Source organism: Leptodactylus fuscus, chromosome 8 (genome assembly GCF_031893055.1).
Source record: "Leptodactylus fuscus isolate aLepFus1 chromosome 8, aLepFus1.hap2, whole genome shotgun sequence".
In the NCBI taxonomy this organism is placed as follows: domain Eukaryota; kingdom Metazoa; phylum Chordata; class Amphibia; order Anura; family Leptodactylidae; genus Leptodactylus; species Leptodactylus fuscus.
The window spans coordinates 27,751,725-27,776,421 of NC_134272.1; the positions used below are offsets into that span (position 1 = coordinate 27,751,725).

The following is a 24,697-nucleotide window of genomic DNA, read 5'->3' on the forward strand; positions in this document are numbered from 1 at the left end:
GGAATAAGGCATCCTGACTCCGGGGTGGTAGTGAGCCACGTGTCCTTACACTATGCAGAAGACTTCAAGTATCGAGTGCTGGTAATGAAGCAGTGACACAAGGTCACAAGAGAGTCAGCTCTTCAGTCACGGCTCCACTGCTCCGAGAATAATGTAGATTTTTATTTTTAGAGATTTTTTTTTGTAAAGGACACCTTTTACTGACACCCGTGGTCATCGTGATCCAACACTGATAATGATGGGTAAGGTGTCCTTTACAAAAAAGATTTTCTGTAAAAATAAAAATCTACATTATTCTTGGGGTACGGGAACCATGACTGAAGAGCTGACTCTCTTGTGACCTTGTGTCACTACTTCATTACCAGCACTCGATACTTGAAGTCTTCTGTGTAGTGTAAGGACACGTGGCTCACTACCACCCCGGAGTCAGGAGGTCTTATTCCAGTAATTCATTATACTCGGCTAATAGCCACTTCACAATCACAGCCTTTTGTTCTTATGCCCAGGTTAATTCACTTCACAGCCATTAAACTTCCAATAACCTCTACAACACGTATCTATGGGCTCGGGAGGGGTGTTTGGGAAAGGGGCTTGTCAGAGGGGTAGATGGAGTCTGCAAACCATAATCCACTTGGCCCAGTCCATGCAAAACCTAAGGTAACCCCAATCTTCACTTCTAACTCCATCTGATGTGTGGACTTTGCTAGAAGGAGATGCAAAGGACACAGTCCACAATAGTGGCAGATTAGAAGAGGTAGCGCCGATATAGCAGTAGCGTTGTCAGACTCAGAGCCAAGGGTTGTCATCAGAAAATGGTCAGGAGTGTGACAGCTCAGAGGACGAGAGACAGACAGACAAAGGCAAGAGACAGACCAGGAGTAAAGAACAGACACCAGACAGACAATCCAAAGGACAAGGCTGGAGCATAGTCAGGAAAAATGTCACCAGAACACAAACAAGAGCCCGAGAAGATAAACCTTAGTCCGCAAACAAGGCTCATGGCTAATGGTTTATCTTCATGGCTTCAAAGCCGCCGCTGTATTTCTGGGGATTTGCAATATTGCTCGTGTTACTTGTTGGCACAGGCATTCTCGGGGTTCAGATTTTGGATCATCGCCGATCATAAACTGATGACCTATCCTCGTATTAATATTCAGAATTCTCTAATAGGATATTTATTATGGGTTTTCTAATCTAACACGTCTTCTAAATATATATTTTTAAGTTGCTGTGACTGGTCCGAGGGTTCCCCACTATTCTTTATGCTGTATGGAAAGTTTGACCTCCAGTCAATGGTGGCTTACCTGTTACACCTAGGCCGTCAGGTCTGACATCATTTTCAGTCACTGGTTGTCCCAGCAGGAGAACTATTGCCTGGTACAGCCGTGGTTCAGCAGAAGACAGGAGCCAAAGCAGAAAATGGACACCATGGAGGGGCAACATGGTGGCTCAGTGGTTAGCACTGCAGCCTTGCAGCGCTGAAGTCCTGGGTTCAAATCCCACCAGGAACAACATCTGCAAGGAGTTTGTATGTTGTCTCCGTGTTTGCCCTACATAGAGAAAAAAAATTTACATTGTGATCCCATATAGGGAGCCCAATATCCCTATATGGGGCTCACAATCTACATAAAAAAAGAAAATGGACGCCATCATCTGGATGATTGTGGGCACCCTTTATGATCTGGCAAGATGAATGTGCTTAACCCCACAGGCAGACGCACGTTACGTCTTATTCTCCACGTCAATGCTCATGCACAGATTCACTGAATCCGAGTCCCTGGCAGGTTGACCTATAACTTTATTTCCTAGGTGTCTGTCACATACACAGGTTCGAGACCCTACGCCCTGGCTACATAATGGCATGACATCAGTGGCCCCAAGATGCCTCGCCCAGGGGTCTGACATCTTCCCATTGTACTAGAATAGATGCAGTTCTTCTACGTCTCCTCTATCCATGTAATGCTAGGGTTAAGTATTTCCTCCAACAGTAAGATGTCTCTTTTGAGGAGTCGTGGTCAGATTCTCCGCGCCAATTATTCTCGGCTTGATTCCCAAATATACAATATTTCATGGCTGTCTAATTATTCACAACAAAACCATAAAGTCGAATTACTCAAGCGGCAGAGTAAGAGAGAAGGCATTGTAGATGGTTACCATAACTACCAGCCAGAAATCGTTCTGTAAGTAAACAGCCGAGCGCTTCACTATAGAAAAACCGCAAGCGGCGTTATCGGAGGGATTGCTGCCTGCATATAACCAATACACTAATCACTGCAAGCAAATACAGCATGGCAAGTGGCCATCGGAGACGAGGAAATATCCAGGATTCTTTATGTCTGTGTCTTGGCTTTTGGATAGGCGTCAGTCTAGACCGTGATTATTTTGTGCAGTGTTTATTGTGCGTTTTAGACATATTCTAGCAATGTTCTGCTCTCTATGCAGCCAGGCAACCAGGGGCGCCTCTACTTCCAGCATGCATATTAATTCACGCTCTGCCCAAGTAAAAGTTCAATGGTCAGTCTGATTCTGCATCTACTTTGTTTTCAGCATCAACTGCTGTTCCTCTTTGCTGCCCCCTGCTGGCCTAGGCATGCATATACGCAATGTTCTGGAATTTAAAGAATTAGAACATTGGATTTCATTTTTGTTGGGTTTAATCTATGACCTGCTATGTTATCATGATGACGGTTTTTATCAGAACGTGATGCTTTTGCAAACCGCATAATTTCCGCTGTGGGTATTTTTCTGCAATGTGCGGATGGCATTCACTTGAATCCCATCCACTTTGCCGGAACTGGAAAACGCCACATGTTTTTGATGCATGTGAGGCTCCTGCCTGTATGGCAGATTCAAGTCCCTGAAATCTCTCACCTATATTGAAGTGGTTGCCATTAATACTGCTCTCTACAATATAAAACTGCAAACATTTTCAGCTGTAGCCGCTGTAACCTGAATATCCTGTGTCCTAAATTACATCCTAAAATAACAGTAGTTAATGGGTTACATATAAATAGTGACCCTTCCAATGACCCACTTGTAGTCATAGATGTAGGTTGCCTTTTATATTATTATACTTGGCAGTACATGTGGGTCAGTGAATACAAAAATACAATAAAATTGCAGCAATCTAAGAATACATTAACATAACTATAATCCCTGGTACAAAAATATATACTGTGTTGTGTATCCATCATATACGGGTATATATATATATATATATATATATATATATATATATATATATATATCAGTATATATAGGAGTTCTGTATTTACATGGAAATATTATTGAAAGAACTGAGCACATGTAGTGTTTTGTATTATACTGTTACCTGATTTAAAGGCAATGTACGGTGTCACCTAATCTAAACCTTAAGACAAACGCGGCCGACCAGGGTTATTGTTTCTGGGTCAAACACAGCATATACTGCCAACTCATGTGCAGCCACTAACATCCACCATGCTGCAAGAGGCAGGACGAGCCACAATGGCTGTGATCCTGTAACGTATTTCAGGGTGCACAAGGACCCTTCATCAGGCTGGAAACTTGTTAATGAGGGGATTGCTGACCCTGCTGCACTCTACAATAGCGCAAAAACTGACAGGAAGGGTTATCCAAATTTCCAGGGTTTTGAAATACAGATAACCATACAATACAATAGGCCATTTTCTAACGTTCCTCAGTCCCTGGGCATCTTTGGGATTATAGCTGTAAAGGGGATGATCCTGTATAAACAAATGGGATCATGGGGATTGGTGACAAAGACTTAGAGGGCTGTCATACATGAATTTGCCCCGGGGGCCAGACACTAGAGTACACAATAGTTGTGGATTTGCCGAGCATTTCACTTTTTATTATACAAGCTACAATAGATTTGATGTGGATTTGCAGAATTTTTTTTTCCCCAACGTCTGAACTTACCGGAGACAATTGGACGCTGGATGTAAATACTTGTATCTCCCTTCTAAACTTTATGTCCAAGTAATGTGATTTCTATACATATTATTCTTCAAGCTCACAGAATGCATGCGTTCATTTTGCCCAACCTAGTGGAGAATCATTTAAAGGGGTTGTCCCATCTCAAGGATCCTATCTATACTGCTAGTTTATGTGGATTTAAGACTTTTTCTAAATAGGGGAGATAGGGGAGGGGGAGCTGAGTGCTTGGAGCAGCTTGTATTTCTGAGCCGTTTATCTCCCTCTTCCAGTTATCAGTCAGCGAATTCAATTTTGCTGATAAGGGCTGAGATAGGGTGTCTGATACCTCTTTATGTAAATACAGACCTAACACAGAGTTTATTGCAAGCTGACTCTTGTTCCTATAGCATGTAAAGTTGGGATTATCATCACCTATCAAATCCAGCACTGCTACATTAGCTTCATATTGTGCATCTTCCAGTGATACTGTGCTAATTTATTTACAACCATCCCTCATTACTGACTGCAAACTTGTACTGCTATAGAGAGATAGCAGAGATGGCTTTGTCTGGGAGACAGCAAGTGAAACCCCGCCCACCAATTCACTGAGAATCCAGGAAGTGAACAGAGCACGCAGCATGCAGGTTGGTGAATAAGCGAGTTGGGAATACCCCTTTAAGGAGTGGTAATGTATGTGATGGAATCCCTTATAATTCTCTTTCTCTCTCCAATCCCAATTTTAGCTTTTAATAGAGACAACTCATAATAAGTGTAACTCAGCAGCCATGGCAGCAGGGACATGGCAATTGCTACAGTCCATATTTTGTGACTTTTCAAAACCACGCCACCATGTTGGGAGTTGTAATTTTCCAAAATCTGGAGAGAGACACATGTTGGGAAACATTCTTATCCAGCATCTTAGGCCTGGTTCACATCAGTGTCCGGGTATCTATTCGAAGGGTCTCTATATGCTTTAGGAAACATGCGGACCCCATAGACTATAATGGGGTCTGTGTGGTTTCTGCTCAGTGTCCACACGAAACATGCGGACAGAAAAGTGCTGGTTTAAGTACTTTTCTCTCCGCATGTTTCGTGCGGACACAGAGCAGAAACAACACGGACCCCATTATAATCTATGGGGTCCACATGTTTCCCAGGTAACTGCTTTTTAATGTGTATAGGTTTTCCATTGTGAGGTCCCCAAGCAGACTCCTTGAACGGAAACCCAAACGCTGATGTGAACCAGGGGCCTTAAAGTGGTACACAGGATAGGTGTAATTGGTGGGTGACTCACTGCTGGGACCCCCACCGACCTTCAGAACCGGCTGTTTTGACAGAGTCCTGCTCCATTTAAATTCACACTGTCCGATCAGCTGCCCCTTTGCAAAATACCCCAATTCTCAAGATAAGTGTGGTCCCAATATGACATTAATTTGTTGTGGCAGGGCAACCCCTTTAAAGATGCCTCTACTTAAAGGAGTAGAAATGTGTTCTGAATTGTACACTCACCGGCCACTTTATTAGGTACACCTGTCCAACTGCTCGTTAACACTTAATTTCTAATCAGCCAATCACATGGCGGCAACTCAGTGCATTTAGGCATGTAGACATGGTCAAGACAATCTCCTGCAGTTCAAACCGAGCATCAGTATGGGGAAGAAAGGTGATTTGAGTGCCTTTGAACGTGGCATGGTTGTTGGTGCCAGAAGGGCTGGTCTGAGTATTTCAGAAACTGCTGATCTACTGGGATTTTCACGCACAACCATCTCTAGGGTTTACAGAGAATGGTCCGAAAAAGAAAAAACATCCAGTGAGCGGCAGTTCTGTGGGCGGAAATGCGTTGTTGATGCCAGAGGTCAGAGGAGAATGGCCAGACTGGTTCGAGCTGATAGAAAGGCAACAGTGACTCAAATAGCCACCCGTTACAACCAAGGTAGCCAGAAGAGCATCTCTGAACGCACAGTACGTCCAACTTTGAGGCAGATGGGCTACAGCAGCAGAAGACCACACCGGGTGCCACTCCTTTCAGCTAAGAACAGGAAACTAAGGCTACAATTTGCACAAACTCATCGAAATTGGACAATTGAAGATTGGAAAAACGTTGCCTGGTCTGATGAGTCTCGATTTCTGCTGCGACATTCGGATGGTAGGGTCAGAATTTGGCGTCAACACCATGAAAGCATGGATCCATCCTGCCTTGTATCAACGGTTCAGGCTGGTGGTGGTTGTGTCATGGTGTGGGGAATATTTTCTTGGCACTCTTTGGGCCCCTTGGTACCAATTGAGCATCGTTGCAACACCAAAGCCTACCTGAGTATTGTTGCTGACCATGTCCATCCCTTTATGACCACAATGTACCCAACATCTGATGGCTACTTTCAGCAGGATAATGCAATGCCATGTCATAAAGCTGGAATCATCTCAGACTGGTTTCTTGAACATGACAATGAGTTCACTGTACTCCAATGGCCTCCACAGTCACCAGATCTCAATCCAATAGAGCATCTTTGGGATGTGGTGGAACGGGAGATTCGCATCATGGATGTGCAGCCGACAAATCTGCGGCAACTGTGTGATGCCATCATGTCAATATGGACCAAAATCTCTGAGGAATGCTTCCAGCACCTTGTTGAATCTATGCCACGAAGAATTGAGGCAGTTCTGAAGGCAAAAGGGGGTCCAACCCGTTACTAGCACGGTGTACCTAATAAAGTGGCCGGTGAGTGTATGTTCATGAAATGTTGTTACTCTACAAGCTCCTTCACTTGCCTGCTGAAGTGCCGTAATTTTCCTGAATGGTTCAATCCACTTGGAAGTTTAATATTTATGTTCTGCAAATAATGTCAGAAACCTTTTCTTTTGTTGCAGAATGATATGACTATACGGCGGTATTAATACACAATGTAATCTGTTATAAAGTAACAAAAGAGGTTTGACGGCTTTAACCCAGTACATGTGTCTGCAGTATTATATGGAGCCTCGCATAATAATTACCTATAGGCCTCTGCATAATATAGCCAACAGGATTGTACCAGTACATTGAATATTCGTCATTATGCCATATCTTACATGTGTTATTATTATGTATTATAATTTACAGAGCAAAAACTGTCTAGAAAACCGTTCCTGTGTCCTACACAGACCAAATAATACAATCACATCATGCCTAAATACCTGTACTATACATAATTCAGATCATATCACAAGCTGTGCCTGAATATCATTCCTACAGTGAAGGAAATAAGTATTTGACCCCTTGCTGATTCTGTAAGTTTGCCCACTGACAAAGACATGAACAGTCTATAATTTTAAGGGTAGATCAATTTTAATAGTGAGAGATAGAATATCAAAAATAAAATCCAGAAAATCACATTATATAAATTTTATAAATGTATTTGCATTTTGCATTGAGAAATAAGTATTTGATCCCTCTGGCAAACAAGACTTAATACTTGGTGGCAAAACCCTTGTTGGCACACACGGTAGTCAGACGTTTTTTGTAGTTGATTAATTTTTTGCGCACATGTCAGGGGGAATTTTTGTCTATCTCTAAATCATTAAGATTTTGAGGCTGTCGCTTGGCAACTCGGAGCTTCATCTCCCTCCATAAGTTTTCTATGGGATTAAGGTCTGGAGACTGGTTAGGCCACTCCATGACTTTAATGTGCTTCTTATTGAGCCACTCCTTTGTTGCCTTGGCTGTATGTTCTGGGTCATTGTCCTGCTGGAAGACCCAACCACGACCAATTTTTAGTGTCCTGGTGGAGGGAAGGAGGTTGTCACTCTGGATTTTATGGTACATGGCTCCATCCATTCTCCCATTGATGCAGTGAAGTAGTCCTGTGCCCTTAGCAGAGAAACACCCCAAAACACAATGTTTCCACCTCCATGCTTGGCAGTGGGGATGGTGTTCTTTGGATCATATGCCCTCATAATCTCCCGCTTAGACTACTGCAACACTCTCGCCCCCCTCCAGTCCCACCTTAAACTGCGCTGCTCGCTTAATCCACCTCACCCCCCGATCTTCATCGGCTGCTCCCCTCTGCCAGTCCCTCCACTGGCTACCCATAGCCCAGCGAATTGAGTTCAAGCTACTAACATTAACATCCAAAGCGATCCACAACCTGTCCCCTCCATATATCTCTGACCTAATCTCCTGCTACCTGCCCACACGTAACCTCAGATCCTCCAATGACCTCCTACTCCGCTCTGCCCTCATCCGCTTCTCACACAACCGTCTCCAAGATTTGTCCCGTGCATCCCCCATACTCTGGAACTCCTTACCACGACACATAAGACTGACCCCCACAATCACAGGATTCAAGAAGGCCCTGAAGACTCACCTATTCAGGAAGGCCTACAACCTCCAATAACACTATCACCGCACTGCCATCTGAACTGTCTCCCCCTCTCCTTCTGTCTCTACCCCCTTCCCTCATAGATTGTAAGCCCTCGCGGGCAGGGCCCTCTACCCCACTGTGCCAATCGGTCACTGTTAGTATTATATCTACCTGTATATTCTGTGTATTGTATGTAATCCCCAAATGTAAAGCACCATGGAATTAATGGTGCTATATAAATAAACAATAATAATAATAGGCAACATTTCTCCTCCTCCAAACACGGCGAGTTGAGTTAATGCCAAAGAGCTCAATTTTTGTCTCATCTGACCACAGCACCTTCTCCCAGTCACTCTCAGAATCATCCACGTTTTCATTGGCAAACTTCAGACAGGCCTACACATGGGCATTCTTGAGCAGGGAGACCTTGTGGGCACTGCAGGATTTTAATCCATTATGGCGTAATGTGTTCCCAATGGTTTTCTTGGTGATTGTTGTCCCAGCGTCCTTGAGATCATTAACAAGGTTCCCCTTTGTAGTTTTAGGCTGATCTTTCAGCTTCCTCATGATCAAGGAGATCCCACAAGGAGAGATTTTGCATGGAGCCCCAGATCAATGTTGATTAACCATCATTTTGTATTTCTTCCGTTTTCTTACTATTGCAATGAGAGTTGTCTCCTTCTCACTCAGTGTCTTATGGTTTTGCAGCCCATTCCAGCCTTGTGCCGGTCTATGATCTTGTCCCTGACATCTTTAGAAATCTCTTTGGTCTTGCCCATGTTGTAGAGGTTACAGTCTGACTGATTCATGGAGTCTGTGGACAGGGGTCTTTTATACAGGTGACAATATAAGACATAACTGGTCTGTAGGAACATTTATAAAATATATACAATGTGATTTTCTGAGTTTTATTTGTAATATTATATCTCTTACTGTTAAAATTAACCTACCCTTAAAATTATAGACTCTTCATGTCTTTGTCTGTGGGCAAACTTACAAAATCAGAAAGGGATCAAATAATTATTTCCTTCACTGTTTATACAACGCAAATAATATCATTATGCAGTGTCTTACTAGCAATGCTATACAATCCATATAATACCATCATATAGTGTCAAAATACTAGTGCTATACTCAACCAAATAATACCAATATACAGTGCTATAAACAACCAAAATAATACCAAACCGTGCCTAAATACCTGTGCTATACACAACCAAATAGTACCATTATACCAGTCTAAATAACAATCCTATATAGAATCAAATCATGAAGTTTGTTGACGTATCAGATGTCTGAATTTTCTGAAAGAGGGCGGAGGTCTCGGCCATTTGAATGGTTTTTTTTATGTCTTACTTATATTGTAATGAAACATAGTATCAGCCCAAGCATGAGAATTGGGTCTCTGAGTGCCTTATGTAAATGTAGTCAATAGAGTAGTGGTCATATATATACATTGACATAGAGCACTCACAAATGCCCAATCTCATAATCACTGGGGGTCCCTATTGATCCCTATCCTTTACAGTATGCAAATATGGTATTCTCCAACTTGCTAAGAGTATTAGGGTATGGTAAGTAAAGGATTTAAGCCTCCAAATGTTTGTATTCACTGACAGCAACCAGAGATATTGAAAACAATGAGAACTGAAAGATAAAGTTGCAATAACTTTGTTTTACAATGATAAAGGTTTGAGACTTGTTCACATTACTAAGATATACAATGACAGTCTGATCAGTGAAGGTCAGGACTCCTGCCAATCCTTCCTGAGATGGAAGAGGCTGCACCACTGGTTTAGTGTTGGATCCCCTTCATGGTTTCATCCTGCACAGCAGCCCCCAGAGGGCCTAGAATGGGGCTGAGCTGCAGACCTCTGTATACATGGGGGACTGTTTGGATGGATAGCTTTCTCCACTAAAACAACATCTCAGGATCCCAGTAATATATCACCACTTTCTGTGATGGGGGAAGAATGTAGTTAAAATAGAGTGTAATATATGTCGTCTTTACACAGGTTTGTGGATGGCATTGAGACGGACTGCAGCTCTCCCACTACTCAGACCTTTGACTTCAATACCAAACAGCTAAGCCAGGAAAACTCACCAAGATGTTCTAACTCAGGTAAGGTAAAACTCAGGAATATAGTACATGGAATCCATTTGGCCAGTATTAACTATAATAATAACTTCCCCAAAAAGTACATAAGTAATGTAACCATTCCAATACAAAGGCAGACACATGCAGTAGAAGCCAATGACAGTGAGCTATGAAGCCATTAACTCATTACCTTGCATGCAGTCTTATCGACAGTAGAGTGTTTTTGGCTGCTTTTAAGGTTGCAGTGGGCCTCCTTACCTACTGGGTGTCATTTTACGTGTCTCCCCATGCTCCAGTCTAACATATAGAAAGTAGCCCATTACTTAGAAAAACTGTTTTTGAAATTATCTATACTGCTAATGTTTTGTATTCAAAGTATATAGGAGATGTCTCCTTTTATTAAAGAGGACCTTTCACCTCCTCTACCAATTCTAGTTCTTAGCATATGTTAATAGTCGCTGCTCCACTGATTCCAGTGCAGTTCTCTCTAGCCCCCACCATTCCTGAGCAACAAGCTCCATTAGCTTTGGTGCCTGATGTGCTATTAAGCTCTGTAATGTCAGAAGGGGCGGTGTCAGGCCGGGGGCGTGACTCAGAGCTCCAATCAGAGGCAGCCAGTGTCAGAGGTCACTCAGTACTTCCATAAATGAGCTTATGGAAATATTATTAAATATTATATTAAATATAATTTTCATCTTTATTCTCTTAAAGCAGAAAATACAGAGACCAGGAAAAGCATTGTGAAATTGAATCAGGAGGTGAGTTTCTTGGAATATTTACTGGAATATATGCAGTGAATTATATTTTGTACCTCTTGTACTATAACCCAGTCCTGCCCACGTCTTAGCATGCCGCTCAGCTTTGTTTAGACATAAACGATACGCTAACAATGTCTCCATTCAGAACAGTTCTTGATACATGTCTGGCATATCCAAAATGTTATAACCAACTGTTAACTTAGATTTGCTTGTTAAAGTGAGAAGTAAATGCAAATAATGTAAATACATATATAAAATTTATTCTATGAGGAACACATTTTTAGAAATTTAAGCATTTCCTTTTCTGTACGAGGCAAAGGAAGGAAATAGTTAAATTTCTAAAAATCAAAGGCTAAAAATGGTGCGGTGTCTGGATGATGTTTTTCTAATGTCATACTGTGTAATGTATCTATAATCAGAATCTGTTGATACAATGTGGCTTACCTTATCACTACATATGTTATCTGTATTAAATGTATTATAAGTGGGGATTTATATCTTTATGGGGCTTTTCAAAGATCCTAAAAATCTGGCCAGAGGGAGGTGCTATAAAATAATAAAAATATACCGACTTGTTGCCCATTGCTCCATTGGCCTGGGATGGTCTTTGAATACCTGGCTGGTTCCCAGCACCATTGAGGCTAGCATTGGTTGCAGGTGGTATGTGGTAGTGAGGTATGTAATCACTGAAGCCAGGTGGCAACACGGGCATCGAATTAGACCCACCGTGCTCCCAAACCAGGTCCTTGGGACCAGGGGTGAACTTACCCCTTTCGTCGCCCGAGGCGAATGACAGAGAGCCACCCCCCACCCCCCCCGGGGGAGGGGGCATGGCGGAACGAAGGGGACGGGGCAACACAAAGGGGGCGGGGCTTATCAGCGTTCGCAGGCAGAGAGCAGGCACGGAGAGGACCTGCTCTCTGCCTGAGCGTGAGGGGAGGCTGCTGGAGCAACGCTGCTTCAGCGGCCTCCCCAATCCACCGTTCGGTGCTAAGCCAGTCCAGGACAGCTTGTCCTGGACTGGCTTAGGTAAGCAATAATGCCGCCCTCCCTGGGGCCCTGACATAGCGCCGCCTGAAGCGGTCGCTTCAGGTTGCCTCATGGGAGGTGCGGCGCTGCTTGGGACAACTAAGGGCATTGTCCTAACAGACTTCCTAGCCTTCACCCCTTAATCACCAGACAGAGATCTTTCCGTCATTGCAGGGAGTCTTTCTCCTAAAGTGGCCCTGATTTCGGTAGAAGCTGACCAGACAGGTCAGAACTCTGGTAAAGAGCACCACAGAAATAATATAAAATGCATTAAGTGAACACAGACTAAAAACAGGATGGCCAAGTGTAAAGACTAAAAATAGAAGCTAGGTATACAACAAGAATCAAGGGCAAGTAGCAGAAAAATAGTATAGGAGGCGCAGGACAAACAGGTAAAAAGGATAAAAACAGACAACAGGATTTGTATAAAACAGGACAGGAAAAGATTCAGGCATAAAATAACTGAGAAGCATACATGTATACGTATCAGGAACAGTCCTCAGATAGCAAACAAGATGGACAGACTACTACACAACTACAGATTTGTTTGCATGGAACAGAGTTCAACACAAAGTTTGACTAAAGACACAGACTTAAATACATGCAGGCACACAGGGATAGGAAGGAGGAAGTTTAGCAGGTGCAATCACTATTAACTAAACAGACAGGAGCAGTAACAGGACATGGATGTAGCCAGTATACTAGGTCTATAGGAAAGGCAGTATGCCGGTGAACACTAAGCACAGGTGTTATACAAGTTTATAGAAACTGTGAGGACCTTGGGGCTGAGTTCCTGGATTGATAGGAGCATTGATTTGTTACTTTATACCATCACCTACCTCTGGCCAAATTTTTAAGTTCTCTGAAAACCCCTTTAGGAAACCATGCAAAACTTCAGAGAATTCTGTACCACTATATATTATTTTTAACATGTTCTTGTATGTCATTTTTGTAGATGACCGCACTTTCTCAACAAGTTACACAGTTAAGTAAGGACCTTAATGAGATGCTTCACCTTCTGAGGCCTGTTCTCCTAAACCAGAGCTACATGCAATCTCCTTCTGCGGGCCTCCTTACACCTACTCTAAATAACACCTACAGCAACAGCAGTGGGTTTTGCAGTGGACAGCAGTCCCAAATGACCATTCCTAGCCTTGTTGGAACATCTTGTCCTGGTCAGACAAGGGCAGATGTAGCACAACCTAACACAGCTTGGATGGAGGCCTTAAATCAGCCTAGTAAGGCTACCCAACCAGAGAATTCTTGCAGGAAAAATGTTCACCCTGCCCTTTCTCTGGATTCATTCCTCAGACATTCATGTACTCACCACAGACAGCACAAGAGTTGTGGCCCCATGACTGTGAACCAAGCACTGTCCCCTTGCCATAGCCATTTCCCCCAAACACAAATGAACCACGTGAGCCAGGTAATGCATAGCAATTCATCTCCAGTGATGGCTTCTCATCAACCACCAGGCAAGAAAAGTGAAGGGGAGAAGACCAGCCCTAACTTCACATCCAGCAGATCATTCTGTAGCTCTAAAGACACTGACCCAGTAAAAGACAGAGTGGCCGACCTCTTGGGATTAATGTCACGAGACTATAGAGAGTCATCTCCAGCAGCCCTGGAACTGGTCCGTAGTTCTTCTGGAGATTCACAAGGGGACATCATCAGGTTTATAGATGATGAGGGCACCAACGTGTAATGGTGGAAGGATTGTGAAGCCAAAGCACTGACCATGGGGATGTTTACCAAAGTGAAGCTCTCCAAGGCTGGACCAAGCTACTGTAGGATAATCTTATCCCGTTGACAAGAGAATGTCTAACTACTGCCAGATTTCATTCTCATTGCCACTATACTGTTTGTAAGGCAACGAGAGAAACAATGCCCCATCAATATTATCATCTTCTTTTTTCTTTTTCTTTTTTTTTAACAAAACTTGCAATTTGTAATAAAACAAAAACAACACTTTCTGAAGTTGTTTTTTTTTTTGGCGGATACTAAATCCAGCCATGTCATTTTAGCCCTCTCTGGACTTGCTGTTTTACAAATTGTACAAGTTACTTATAGCGACTATAGCCGAACACGAAAGGGGCCAGACCCAGTACACAAATGGTTAAGGGGAACAAAGGAGTCTATGCGCATGGAACTTAAAAACAACAAAAAACTAAAAAGTTTCTTATAGCATGATCATAATATTAACACTTGTTAGAAAACGGAGTACAAATTTGAGCCAAATATTTTAAAAGGGAACATTTCTGGATGGTTTTCATTTCTTTTGCTTTTTGCTTTTTTTGAGTATAAAAAAAAGGACCTTATTTTTCTATATTTGCTACTTGAAGGTTTATACTGAACTTTTTTTGTTTTCTTTTTCTTTGTCATTCCAAAGCAGAGAGATTTATTCAACCCTTTCATTGCTAGAGGGAACTTAAAAAATATTTTAAAAATTTTAAAAAAATAAATAAAAAAAGCACATTATCTGCTATGACACTGGACCCTCTGGCAGGGAAACACATACAAAATAAAAGGGATCAAATTAAAGGTGCATGCTGTGCAACGCATGGAGCATTTTTTGGGAAGAGGTATACCTGAGCAACTGGAAGAATCTATTTATTTTGCTTTAATAAAGATAATGTATTACAAAAGCAATGTGTTTCTTGTTGATATTCAACAGTCATTTACATATTAATTATGAATTAATAAACAGATGCGAAGCTCAACACTCATTTACAGCCACGCTCCTTTATGTCTCATCAGTCCCAGCAATACCTGGCTTTCTCTCAACGTAGATGGATAGATAGATAGATGGGTAGAGAGAGAGAGATAGATGGGTAGAGATAGATAGATAGATAGATAGATAGATAGATAGATAGATAGATAGATAGGAGATAGATAGATAGATAGATAGATAGATAGATAGATAGATAGATGCCATATTCCACCTTCCCACGCCAATTGTTTGTGTCACTGATACCATTTTTTTTTTTCCAAAGGAGATCTAAGGTGAAAGTTGCAGTCATGTATTAGTAGAATTTTACAGTGAATATTTCAGTCATAGTGCCCCTCATATTATGGCCTATTACAACACTGACAACGCTCCTAGAATTCCAAACATTGACAATAGAAAGGCTGTATTTATATCTGTATTACACAAGCGCCCGTGTCAAGAAAATAGCTTTCCATTATAGTGAATAGAAAATTCATAGTTCAATTTTTGACCTATCAATCTATCATGGACACACCAAAACTGCAACATCTGTTACTACAGATAAAGCATACCTCTACGTTTCTTCTAATATATATTTTTTTTATAAATGTTTTTTTTCTACACGATATGCTGCATTACAAATGTAGATTTACAGGCAACATTTTAAAGGGGTTGTCCCATCTCAAGGATCCTATCTATACTGGTAGCTTATGTAAATGGAAGACTTTTCCTAAATATATCTCTTTAGAAATGCTGCTTTGTTTACCTGCTATGTGAACTTATTACTCCCATTGTTTACACAGCTTCGCTAAAACCACAGACCTGTGAGTTAGGACAAGCGATGTCACTTACTCAGTGATGGCAGGACAATTGGTTCAGCTAATTGCAGTTTGCTGATAAAGCCAAGTCTATTATCTCTTTATGTAAACACACAGATAACACTGAGTCCATTCTCTACAAGCATCTGCATATTATGTGATCTGTATAAGTATTGTGATACCTCATAGTGTCCATTCATCGAGAGGGAAGGGGGAAGGGGAACAGGAAGTGAGAAGAAGAGACTGCAGGCATACTGCTGAAACAGTGAGATGGGAAAACCCCTTTAAGACCCCAAAGAGGAGCATAACTATTTTGACTTATTCATGCAAAATTGGAAAGGTTCTCTCAAAAATAGTGATCTTCTCAAAGCAGAGAGCCAGTATTCATATCAAAGGATATTTAGGGACTTAGAGAGTCTGGCAGGTGCAAAATGCCTCCCAAACCAATAATAGTGCAAAGTAGTATAGCCTATAACAGAAACAATAAAAAAAAAACCTTTGCTCCCAGAAACCAATGAAGAAATGAAAGATAACCATAATTTTATGAATAGACAAATTAGTCTGCAAGTGCTTCAGGGATGGGGCCTGATTTGCAAGATTGGCCAACAGATAATCAGGATGTAGATAGAACAGGATTGACAGCTAAGGCCTCGATCACATCTGCGTTGGTAATCCGTTCGAGGGATCCGCATGGGGATCATCCCCACCCCCCTGAACGGAATACCAAATACAGATGGCAAGCAGTGTGCATAGAAAGCACACGGACCCCATAGACTATAATGGGATCCATGTGCTTGCCACAAGATCTCCGCATGAGTCATGTGGACAGAAAAGTACTTCACAATCTACTTTTCTGTCCGCATGACTCGTGCGAATGTCTCACGGCAAGCACACGGACCCCATTGTATGGGGTCCGTGTGCATTCACTGGACACCGCTTGCAAATGCGTTCAGTAGTCCATTCAAGGGGGTTCCCATGCAGACTCCTCGATCAGATTACTGAACGTAGATGTGAAGCAAGGGTACAGGAGAAAGTGGGCACCAATTCCAAGAATTTTCAATTGCAAATCTGGTAAATCAGGCCCCTCCCCCAGTGCACTTGACATGGATTTGCAAATTTGTAAAAAGATGATTATCTCTTCATGGGTATGTGGATACAAAGGTAAGTTTCTGCTATTATTAAAGGTCCTTACATGGTACTATTACTGGCTTGGGAGGCATTTTGGACCTGACAGACTCCCTTTAATAACATATATACATTGGAGATCAGGCACAGCCTCCATACGACATGGTCTTTTAGAGAGAATTCATTGTATTTTTGGACCTGATGGGTCTCCTTATGTACCTCGTTTCACTGTTAAAAGCACTTGAGTTGTACAAACAAAAACGAATGAAGGCGCACAAGTAACAAGGTGGCGCTGAGCTCCAGTTAACATGGCCTCACGCTAAGACATTGAGCTAAATGCTGTCATTACAACAGACTGATTTAAGAAGACTCCGAAATTTCCCTCCGGGCCCAATGCTTGGCTGCCTTTCCTCCTCGATTTATTTTTAATATGAATCTCCTAGAGAGCCGGAGATTGACAGGATACATTGTGATGGCAAGAAATTAGACTTATTTAACAAATATCCACTTTGAAGGTGTCAGCCAGGTCTGCAACGAGTTGCTGAGCGAGATTTACTAATTCAGATTTAATTATTCCAGTCCTCGGAGGATCTTCATACAGAGTGACTGCTACTTAACCCTTTCATGGCTTGGAAAAGCTCATTTCTGCTTTTACTACCACAGTTTTTTAAGCACACATACAATTAGTCTTATACATTCATTAAGAATCTTCAAGAAAACAAGTATCGGAGGTTCTATCATATACCATATTGCAGGGTAATTCTATGACGTAAGCCTTTGGGATTTGTTACTTACAATATTTGTTTCTCTGTTCCATCCCAAATTGGACAAACTCCTTATAGTGCTTGTCATTAATCCCCATCAGGAACAAATGTTGCTAGATAGTATATTCATTAGGTTAAAGCCCCACATTGTGGAAATGCAGCTTTTGTTGTTGCATATTTAGTAGTGGGTTTTTGAGCCAAAGTCCAGAATGGCTTCAAAACGAATGGGAAATATATAGGAAGCCTCTTATACTTCCTTCCTTCTGCTCAATCCACTCCCGACTTTGCTTCACAATCAAAGCAAAATCTGCATCAAAATAAAGCTGCATTTCCGCAACATGGGGCCTTAGGCCGGGGCCCCATGGGACATAAACGCTATGATTTGCCCATGGCGTAAACCCTATATAGGGCTCACAAGCTACATTATTCCCTATTAAAGATGAGCGAACAGTAAAATGTTCAATATTCGTTTCGAATAGCCGCTCAATATTCGATTATTCGAACGAATATCGAACCCCATTATAGTCTATGGGGAGAAATGCTTCGTTTCAGGGGATCCCACCATTCGACTCAGGAGAGTCACCAAGTCCACTATCACACCCCAGGAAATGATGCCAACACCCTGGAATGCAACTGGGCAGCAGGGGAAGCATGTCTGGGGGCATCTAACATGCCCAAGTCACTGTATTACTTCGGGATCCCTGTCAGCTTGCGATATGCGCGAGCTGACTTTTTCCCATAGGAATGCATTGACCAGCGTTGATTGGCCAGTGTACAGCATTCGGCCAATCAACGCTGGTTCTGCCGGAGGAGGCGGAGTCTAAGATCCATCCACAGCAGTTTCCATTGTGGTCTGATCTCAGATGTAGCAGTGCTGACACAGCACTGCTACATGGACAAGCGGCAGAGCTCAGCATACACAGAGATGCAGCAGAGCTGAGTGTGCAGCAGGGTTCAGCGCACACTCAGCACTGCTACATCTGATGTATAAAAGCTAAAACATAACTTTTAATATATATGCATTAATAATAACTAAAATTGGACAGGGAAGGAAAAACTGTGAACCAATGTGTGTTCTGTAAGCAGATACAATATTACACAGGCACGGCAGCCTCCATAAGAATAAACCAATAACACTCACCAATCAGATGACGTTGCGTGAAGTGGTGTATAATTTGCTGAAAAGAGGTTGCTAATAGTAACACAATGGCACACATACAGGTTAGACCAAATGTAACGGGGGCCAAGGGTATAGAGGCCAAAAGATTAAACACAGAATATAAAAGGGGAGATACTAGACAGGATGTAATCCTATTAGACCCTACAACCAGTGCCGCACCTCCCATGAGGCGACCTGAAGCGACCGCTTCAGGCGGCGCTATGCCAGGGCCACGGGGAGGGTGGCATTTTTGCTGACCTAAACCAGTCCAGGACAAGCTGTCCTGGACTGGCTTAGGGTCACCGTCACTGAGCGGTGGATTGGGGAGGCCGCTGGAGCAGCGCTGCTCCAGCGCCCGCCCCTCACGCTCAGGCAGAGAGCAGGTCCTCTCCCTGCCTGCTCTCTGCCTGCTAAAGACGCTCGCTCTGTTTGGCCCCGCCCCCTCTTCTCGGGGGGAAGGGGGGGGGCGGGCGGCTTTCTGACGTCCGCTTCAGGCGGCAGAAAGCCATGGTTCACCCCTGCCTACAACCTATCTCAGGAACATTACCCTAATGGTGAATGCCCTGACAGGAACCTCTCCCTAAATTCTGGCCACCCTGCAGGAGAAACCTGTTTAGCACTCAAAGCGAATAAATATTAGAAGAATTGAGCATGCCACCCGACATGCATGTTTCATCAGTGTATAGAAACGACCCTGACTCCTCAGGGGTTAATGGTGCTCAAAAACAAACCAGCCTTGTATAGGCAAAAGATTGGAAACAAGCACTGAGCAGTAATCCACTCATACTCACTCCTTCATATTCTCACAATGCGTCCCACTGTAGTATCTTCCCATTCCACTTGGCTCTCTATGATCAGTGAGGATTAGGGGCATAAATGAAGGCTCATGGGCCCTGGTGCAAAAGCTCAGCTTGGGACAGTCTGGACAACTTCTCGATACAGCTGCATCCCATCCATCCATCCATTATAACAACAATTCCATTTCCCTTTCCTTCTCTATCTGGATATAGATTGTGATGAAGATTTGTTTGCAACCTGCCTCCATCATTCCCATTCCTTGTCAGCACCCCCAACATAGTGTGGTGTACGGGGGATTCAGAAACTCTGGTTTCCTTTTCAAATCAGGCTTTATTGCAGCAGACAATTTTAAATGTAACCAGTGCCTACCGCTGGCCTCCTAATAAACAGGGTTTGCAAAGTAAAGGGGTACACATACCCGGCCTTTTAGGAGCGTCCTTTTTTTTTGGCAGAGCTTTCTCACAGACAGGTTGACTGTGTCAGTGTTTCAGTCTCTCTCCTCTCTCTCACTAACCAGCACACCTGTGCTACTCACAAAGCCCTGCTGGTCTGTTTCCAAGCCTGGAATGGATTACCCTGCAGGACTGGCCCGAACTCCAACTCCAGTCCGGGACCTACAAGCTGAATGCCTGAGCATACTGCAGCAATCTGGGAGAAATATACCGCTTCTCCCACACTATACCTCTCTGCACTTCACAATAGTTATAATACCCATTTATGTGCCAAAGCCTTCCCCACAGAATCTATGCAACTGCATAAAACACGATTGTCTTATAGAATGCAAACATCTACAGGACATATTCTATAGCAACCAGTGGGAAGGGGTTGTAAGACTGGAGATACTATTAATTATGCAATGCATATGTATCCCTTTAATGCTAACAAGATGAAGTCAAGGGAATGGACGGTAGATTGTACCAAATTTTATCCACCTTTACTAATAGAAACAAGAGTTTAGCGAACAACTATCTGCCAATGGCATGTAATAAACTATTTTTATCAAAATTTCAAAAAGTATAATCAAATAATATATCTGGAGGAAAAGAATGTCACAACCCAGTCAGGTAAGATGTACTAGATCATGTTCTAGATCACTGAAAAAATGTGGAGAACCTAATAAAATGTAACTTTGTTTATATGCTACTAAAATGTGGTCATGTAAGAAAATAAAATATAATGTATCTCGTGTGAATTCCCACTTACATAGCAGCATAGATAGTGATAAATACACCAAAGATCAATCATGGGGACAAAAATATTGCATATGCATTATGGTGTGATGTGCAGCCACCACCCTCTTTCTGTGATGTCACTCTGACCCAGTTGCCAGGTCTTATTTGTAATAGAATCATCATCGGATTCCATATCACCTTCCTCATTTTTTATTTTTTTTTTAAAATGTAGATTGTAAGCCCCACATAGAGCTCACAATGTACATGTTTTCCCTATCTGTATGTCTTTGGAATATGGGATGGAAATCCATGCAAACACGGGGAGAACATACAAACTTCTTGCAGATGGTTTTATGTCCTTGGCGGGATTTGAACACCGGGACTCCAGCGCTGCAAGGCTGCAGTGCTAACCACTGAGCCACCGTGTGGCCCCTCACCTTCCTCATTTTTGTGACTCATCATGGCAATGGGATTCTTGTATAACCTTGCAATTTACTAACAGATTTCTCCCTAGTTCCCCTACCAGCAGTACCACACCCCCTACCACTACTATCTCCACCAAAACTCCTGTCTTCCAACCTCTACATCAAAAAACAATGGCATTTCTTATCCAACTCATCAAAAAGAGGAGGAGGAAGAGGAAGTCTTGGGCTATGAGGAATATTTCTCTTAGCAGATGCCACAAGGCTACTAGAGAATGGGATATGTGTCAGTGAAGATATGAGTGAAATATAAAAATGGTGACCTGGCGCCCGTCTGGTGGAAATAGTAGACTCCAGTCAGGAGCCCTCCAGGCCAATTGCAGCTCTTACCCGGTGGGTAACACAGTGGGTGATGAGGCAAATTGGAAAGGATATATAGAAAAACCGGGAAAGGACAGGGCACTAATGGCAACAAATTCAAAATAGACTTGAGTATAAAAATCACGATGTGGATGGTTAAGGTGAATTGGTTCTGTTTATTGCTCCAAGGACATGAACAACAGTTTAAAATGGCTACGCGTTTCGACACTAGGTGGGTGTCTTCTTCAGACCAAGCAGGAGGTGTCCAGCAATAGCCTAAGAACCAAATCCATTGCTTGACCTGAAGAAGACACCCGCCCAGTGTCAAAATGCGTAGCCATTTTAAACTGTTGTTCAGTGAAGATAAAGCATGGTAAATTACATATTGATGTAGAATACACAGAACAACACACCAAAGACAAAACTGAGATTTTTTTTTAGATTAGCGGAGGCTAGACAGACAAACCTCCATTTGGAATATTTGGGTTGGCTTGTGATGAATTGGTTTGCCCATCTCTGCCAGATATAGATACCAAATACAACCATGTAATTTAATAAAAGGATTTCAAGCCTTCAGCAACGCATTATTCCTCCTGGATTTTTTTGCAATATTGCATTTTCAGCGTTCTGATATAGATTTCTAATGTACAGGCGGCCTTCTTGCCCAATTGTAAGATCTGTAAACTTACTTTTAAAATTGTCAATTAGATTTTGCACATTTTTTCTTATGCCGCGACGGTGTGTTCGGAAATCAAGCATGACTTCTTGAAGATCACTATAGAAAAGCTTGAACTTTTTTCTTAAAAGCCCTTAATGCTTCCATCAAGTCACAATGGTTTGATTTTTACCTTGTACTTTTACATTTAAATGGCTTGTAATATCAGCCAGAAAAGCGATTTCCATTTTGTCTTTGTTACGTAAAAATGCTTTAGCTTGGCCTGTTCAACTAAAACCTTCTCCAGCTCTTTCCGAGTGTTTCAGAAGCCTTCTAAGACTTTGCTCTTACTAAGCGATCTCACATTGTTATGGGCATGTAGATTACTAAAAGCGGCATTAACTTCAGAAAAAGTCTCAACAGATGATGTAGAAAAAGAATCAGCTATATAACATTTTCCATAATACGCTATCTTTTTCCTAATTTGGTACAGAAGATAGACTGGTGTGTTGTACAATGATCAGAGATGAAACCGGGCATGGCACCAGTCCTCGCTCTTCTCCTACCATAACAGGAGCTCCATAAGGTGCAATGGAAATAAGAAAATCCAAGTTTCTGTAACTTTCCTTGTCACCATTTTTGTTATTGCTCCAAAGATATCTTCTCCTCTTGTATGTACAAGAAGTGGAGCCATACCAGGCAGATCCTCACAAGAACCTTCCCATTACCTGCCCACACGTAACCTCAGATCCTCCAACGACCTCCTACTCCGCTCTGCTCTCATCCGCTCCTCACACAACCGCCTCCAAGTTTTCTCCCGTGCATCCCCCATACTCTGGAACTCCTTACCACGACACATAAGACTGACCCCCACAATCACAGGCTTCAAGAAGGCCCTGAAGACTCACCTATTCAGGAAGGCCTACAACCTCCAATAACACTATCACCTCACTGCCATCTGTACAGTCTCCCCAGAATTTTGACGTTTCTTGGACTGAACACTGCCTGGAGAGCAGGACTCACAACAAAGCCATGTATTAGGTTGCAGGTTATTGACTCACTATGGGAATATTGTCCCAAACTTTAATATCGAATCTAGTTCAGGTCCGTAGGCAGTGATTTACAGTATTATGGATGACTATTATGCTGTCAGTCCTGTTCACCGAATAGTTTTGAGTCAGGGAAATACAGCCAAAAGGTGGTCCATATCCTGCACATCTATAGGAAAAGCAGCAGTAAGATATCTAACATACATAACAGTGCAGCCATGCTACTTCTGGTATCATGACATCCCTGGAATAACTGAAAAGACTCCTCAGTGCCTGCAAATAAGCCAGGGATACAGTCAGCCGCGATTCTGGATATGGACCGCAGTCTACCAGTTGGAACCACTACTCTGTAGTGTCATATCCATCATCATGCACCCATATTTTATATCTGGGCAATGCCGAGTGCTTTCTCTAGTCACATAAATATTCAATTTCATGTCCCCTTAACTCCACACAGTGGTGTAACTACCACCATAGCAGCGATAGCAGCTGCCACAGTGCCCGGGACATTAGGGGCCCGGTGACAGCTGCTACCACTGCTATCATTATTCTCGGAGGTCTTTTCGGACCCCCGAGTATAATGATCGGGGCCCCCTGTTGGTGGAATACTTTCCACCAACAGGGGGCCCCGAAGCTGCAGCAACGGCTGAGACACAGGAGCTGCAGCTCTGTCTCCTCTCAGCGCTTCAGGACGCTCCCCCTCTCTCCCCCCTCCCTTTCTCTGCTGTCCTCTGCCCACCAATGAGAGGAGGAGGCGGGGCTTATCCCTGCCGTCCTGCACAGAAGAGAAGAGGAAGAAGCTGCTCCAGGAAAATGAAACTGAAGATACACAGGTACGTACTGGGGTTACTTATTACTATCAGGCATTTGGGGGGATTACTTGTGTTTTAGTAACTCCATGTGCCTCATATTAATAGCAGTTAACCCCATCATGTCCCTCAAATTAACCCCTGTGTGCCTCACCATAAGAGTTACTGATATGTGAGACATTTGGGGGTAATAGTAATGAAGATACTTTATTATTACCTCCATGTCTCTCACATATCAGTAACTCTTATGGTTAGGCACACAGGGGTTAATGTGAGGGAGATGATGGGGTTAACTGCTATTAATATGAGGCACATGGAGTTACTAAATTGTAATGCACATGACCAGATTTTTTATCCACAATTTGTCCTGGTATAGCGGTCGGTGGGTGACGTGACAGTATTTAGTCCCGTAGGGGCCACTAAGGGACATAATACTGTGTGCAGGAGCCACTATTGGGTATAATACTGTGTGCAGGGGCCTCTAAGGGACATAATACTGTGTGCAGGGACCACTATGGGACATAATACTGTGTGCAGGGGCCACTATTGGTCATAATAGAGCGCGCAGGAATGCGTAGGAGGGACTCGGTCAAGATCTTCGGTGTCGGGGGGGCCCCATGTCAAAAGTTCACCACAGGGCCCCGCCATTCCTAGTTAGGCCACTGACTCCACATTATACTGCCAAGGTTGGAAGTGCAGAGTCAGTTGACTGCCAT

At 42.8% G+C, this 24,697-nt stretch overlaps 1 protein-coding gene across 2 annotated transcripts in view; it reads left to right on the forward strand.

Annotated features, from left to right (window-relative positions):
* LOC142216862 (voltage-gated delayed rectifier potassium channel KCNH8-like) overlaps window positions 1-14,032 on the forward strand; it is a 322,754-nt gene extending 308,722 nt beyond the window's left edge. The window contains exons 13-15 of one of the 2 annotated variants that reach the window (XM_075284942.1): window positions 10,274-10,380; window positions 11,068-11,114; window positions 13,099-14,032. In XM_075284942.1, the coding sequence (XP_075141043.1) occupies window positions 10,274-10,380; window positions 11,068-11,114; window positions 13,099-13,848 (904 nt within the window). In that variant the 3' untranslated portion in view covers window positions 13,849-14,032. The remainder of the gene's footprint in view (window positions 1-10,273; window positions 10,381-11,067; window positions 11,115-13,098) is intronic. The other variant, XM_075284943.1, reaches the window with a different exon arrangement.
* Window positions 14,033-24,697: the final 10,665 nt, after the last annotated feature.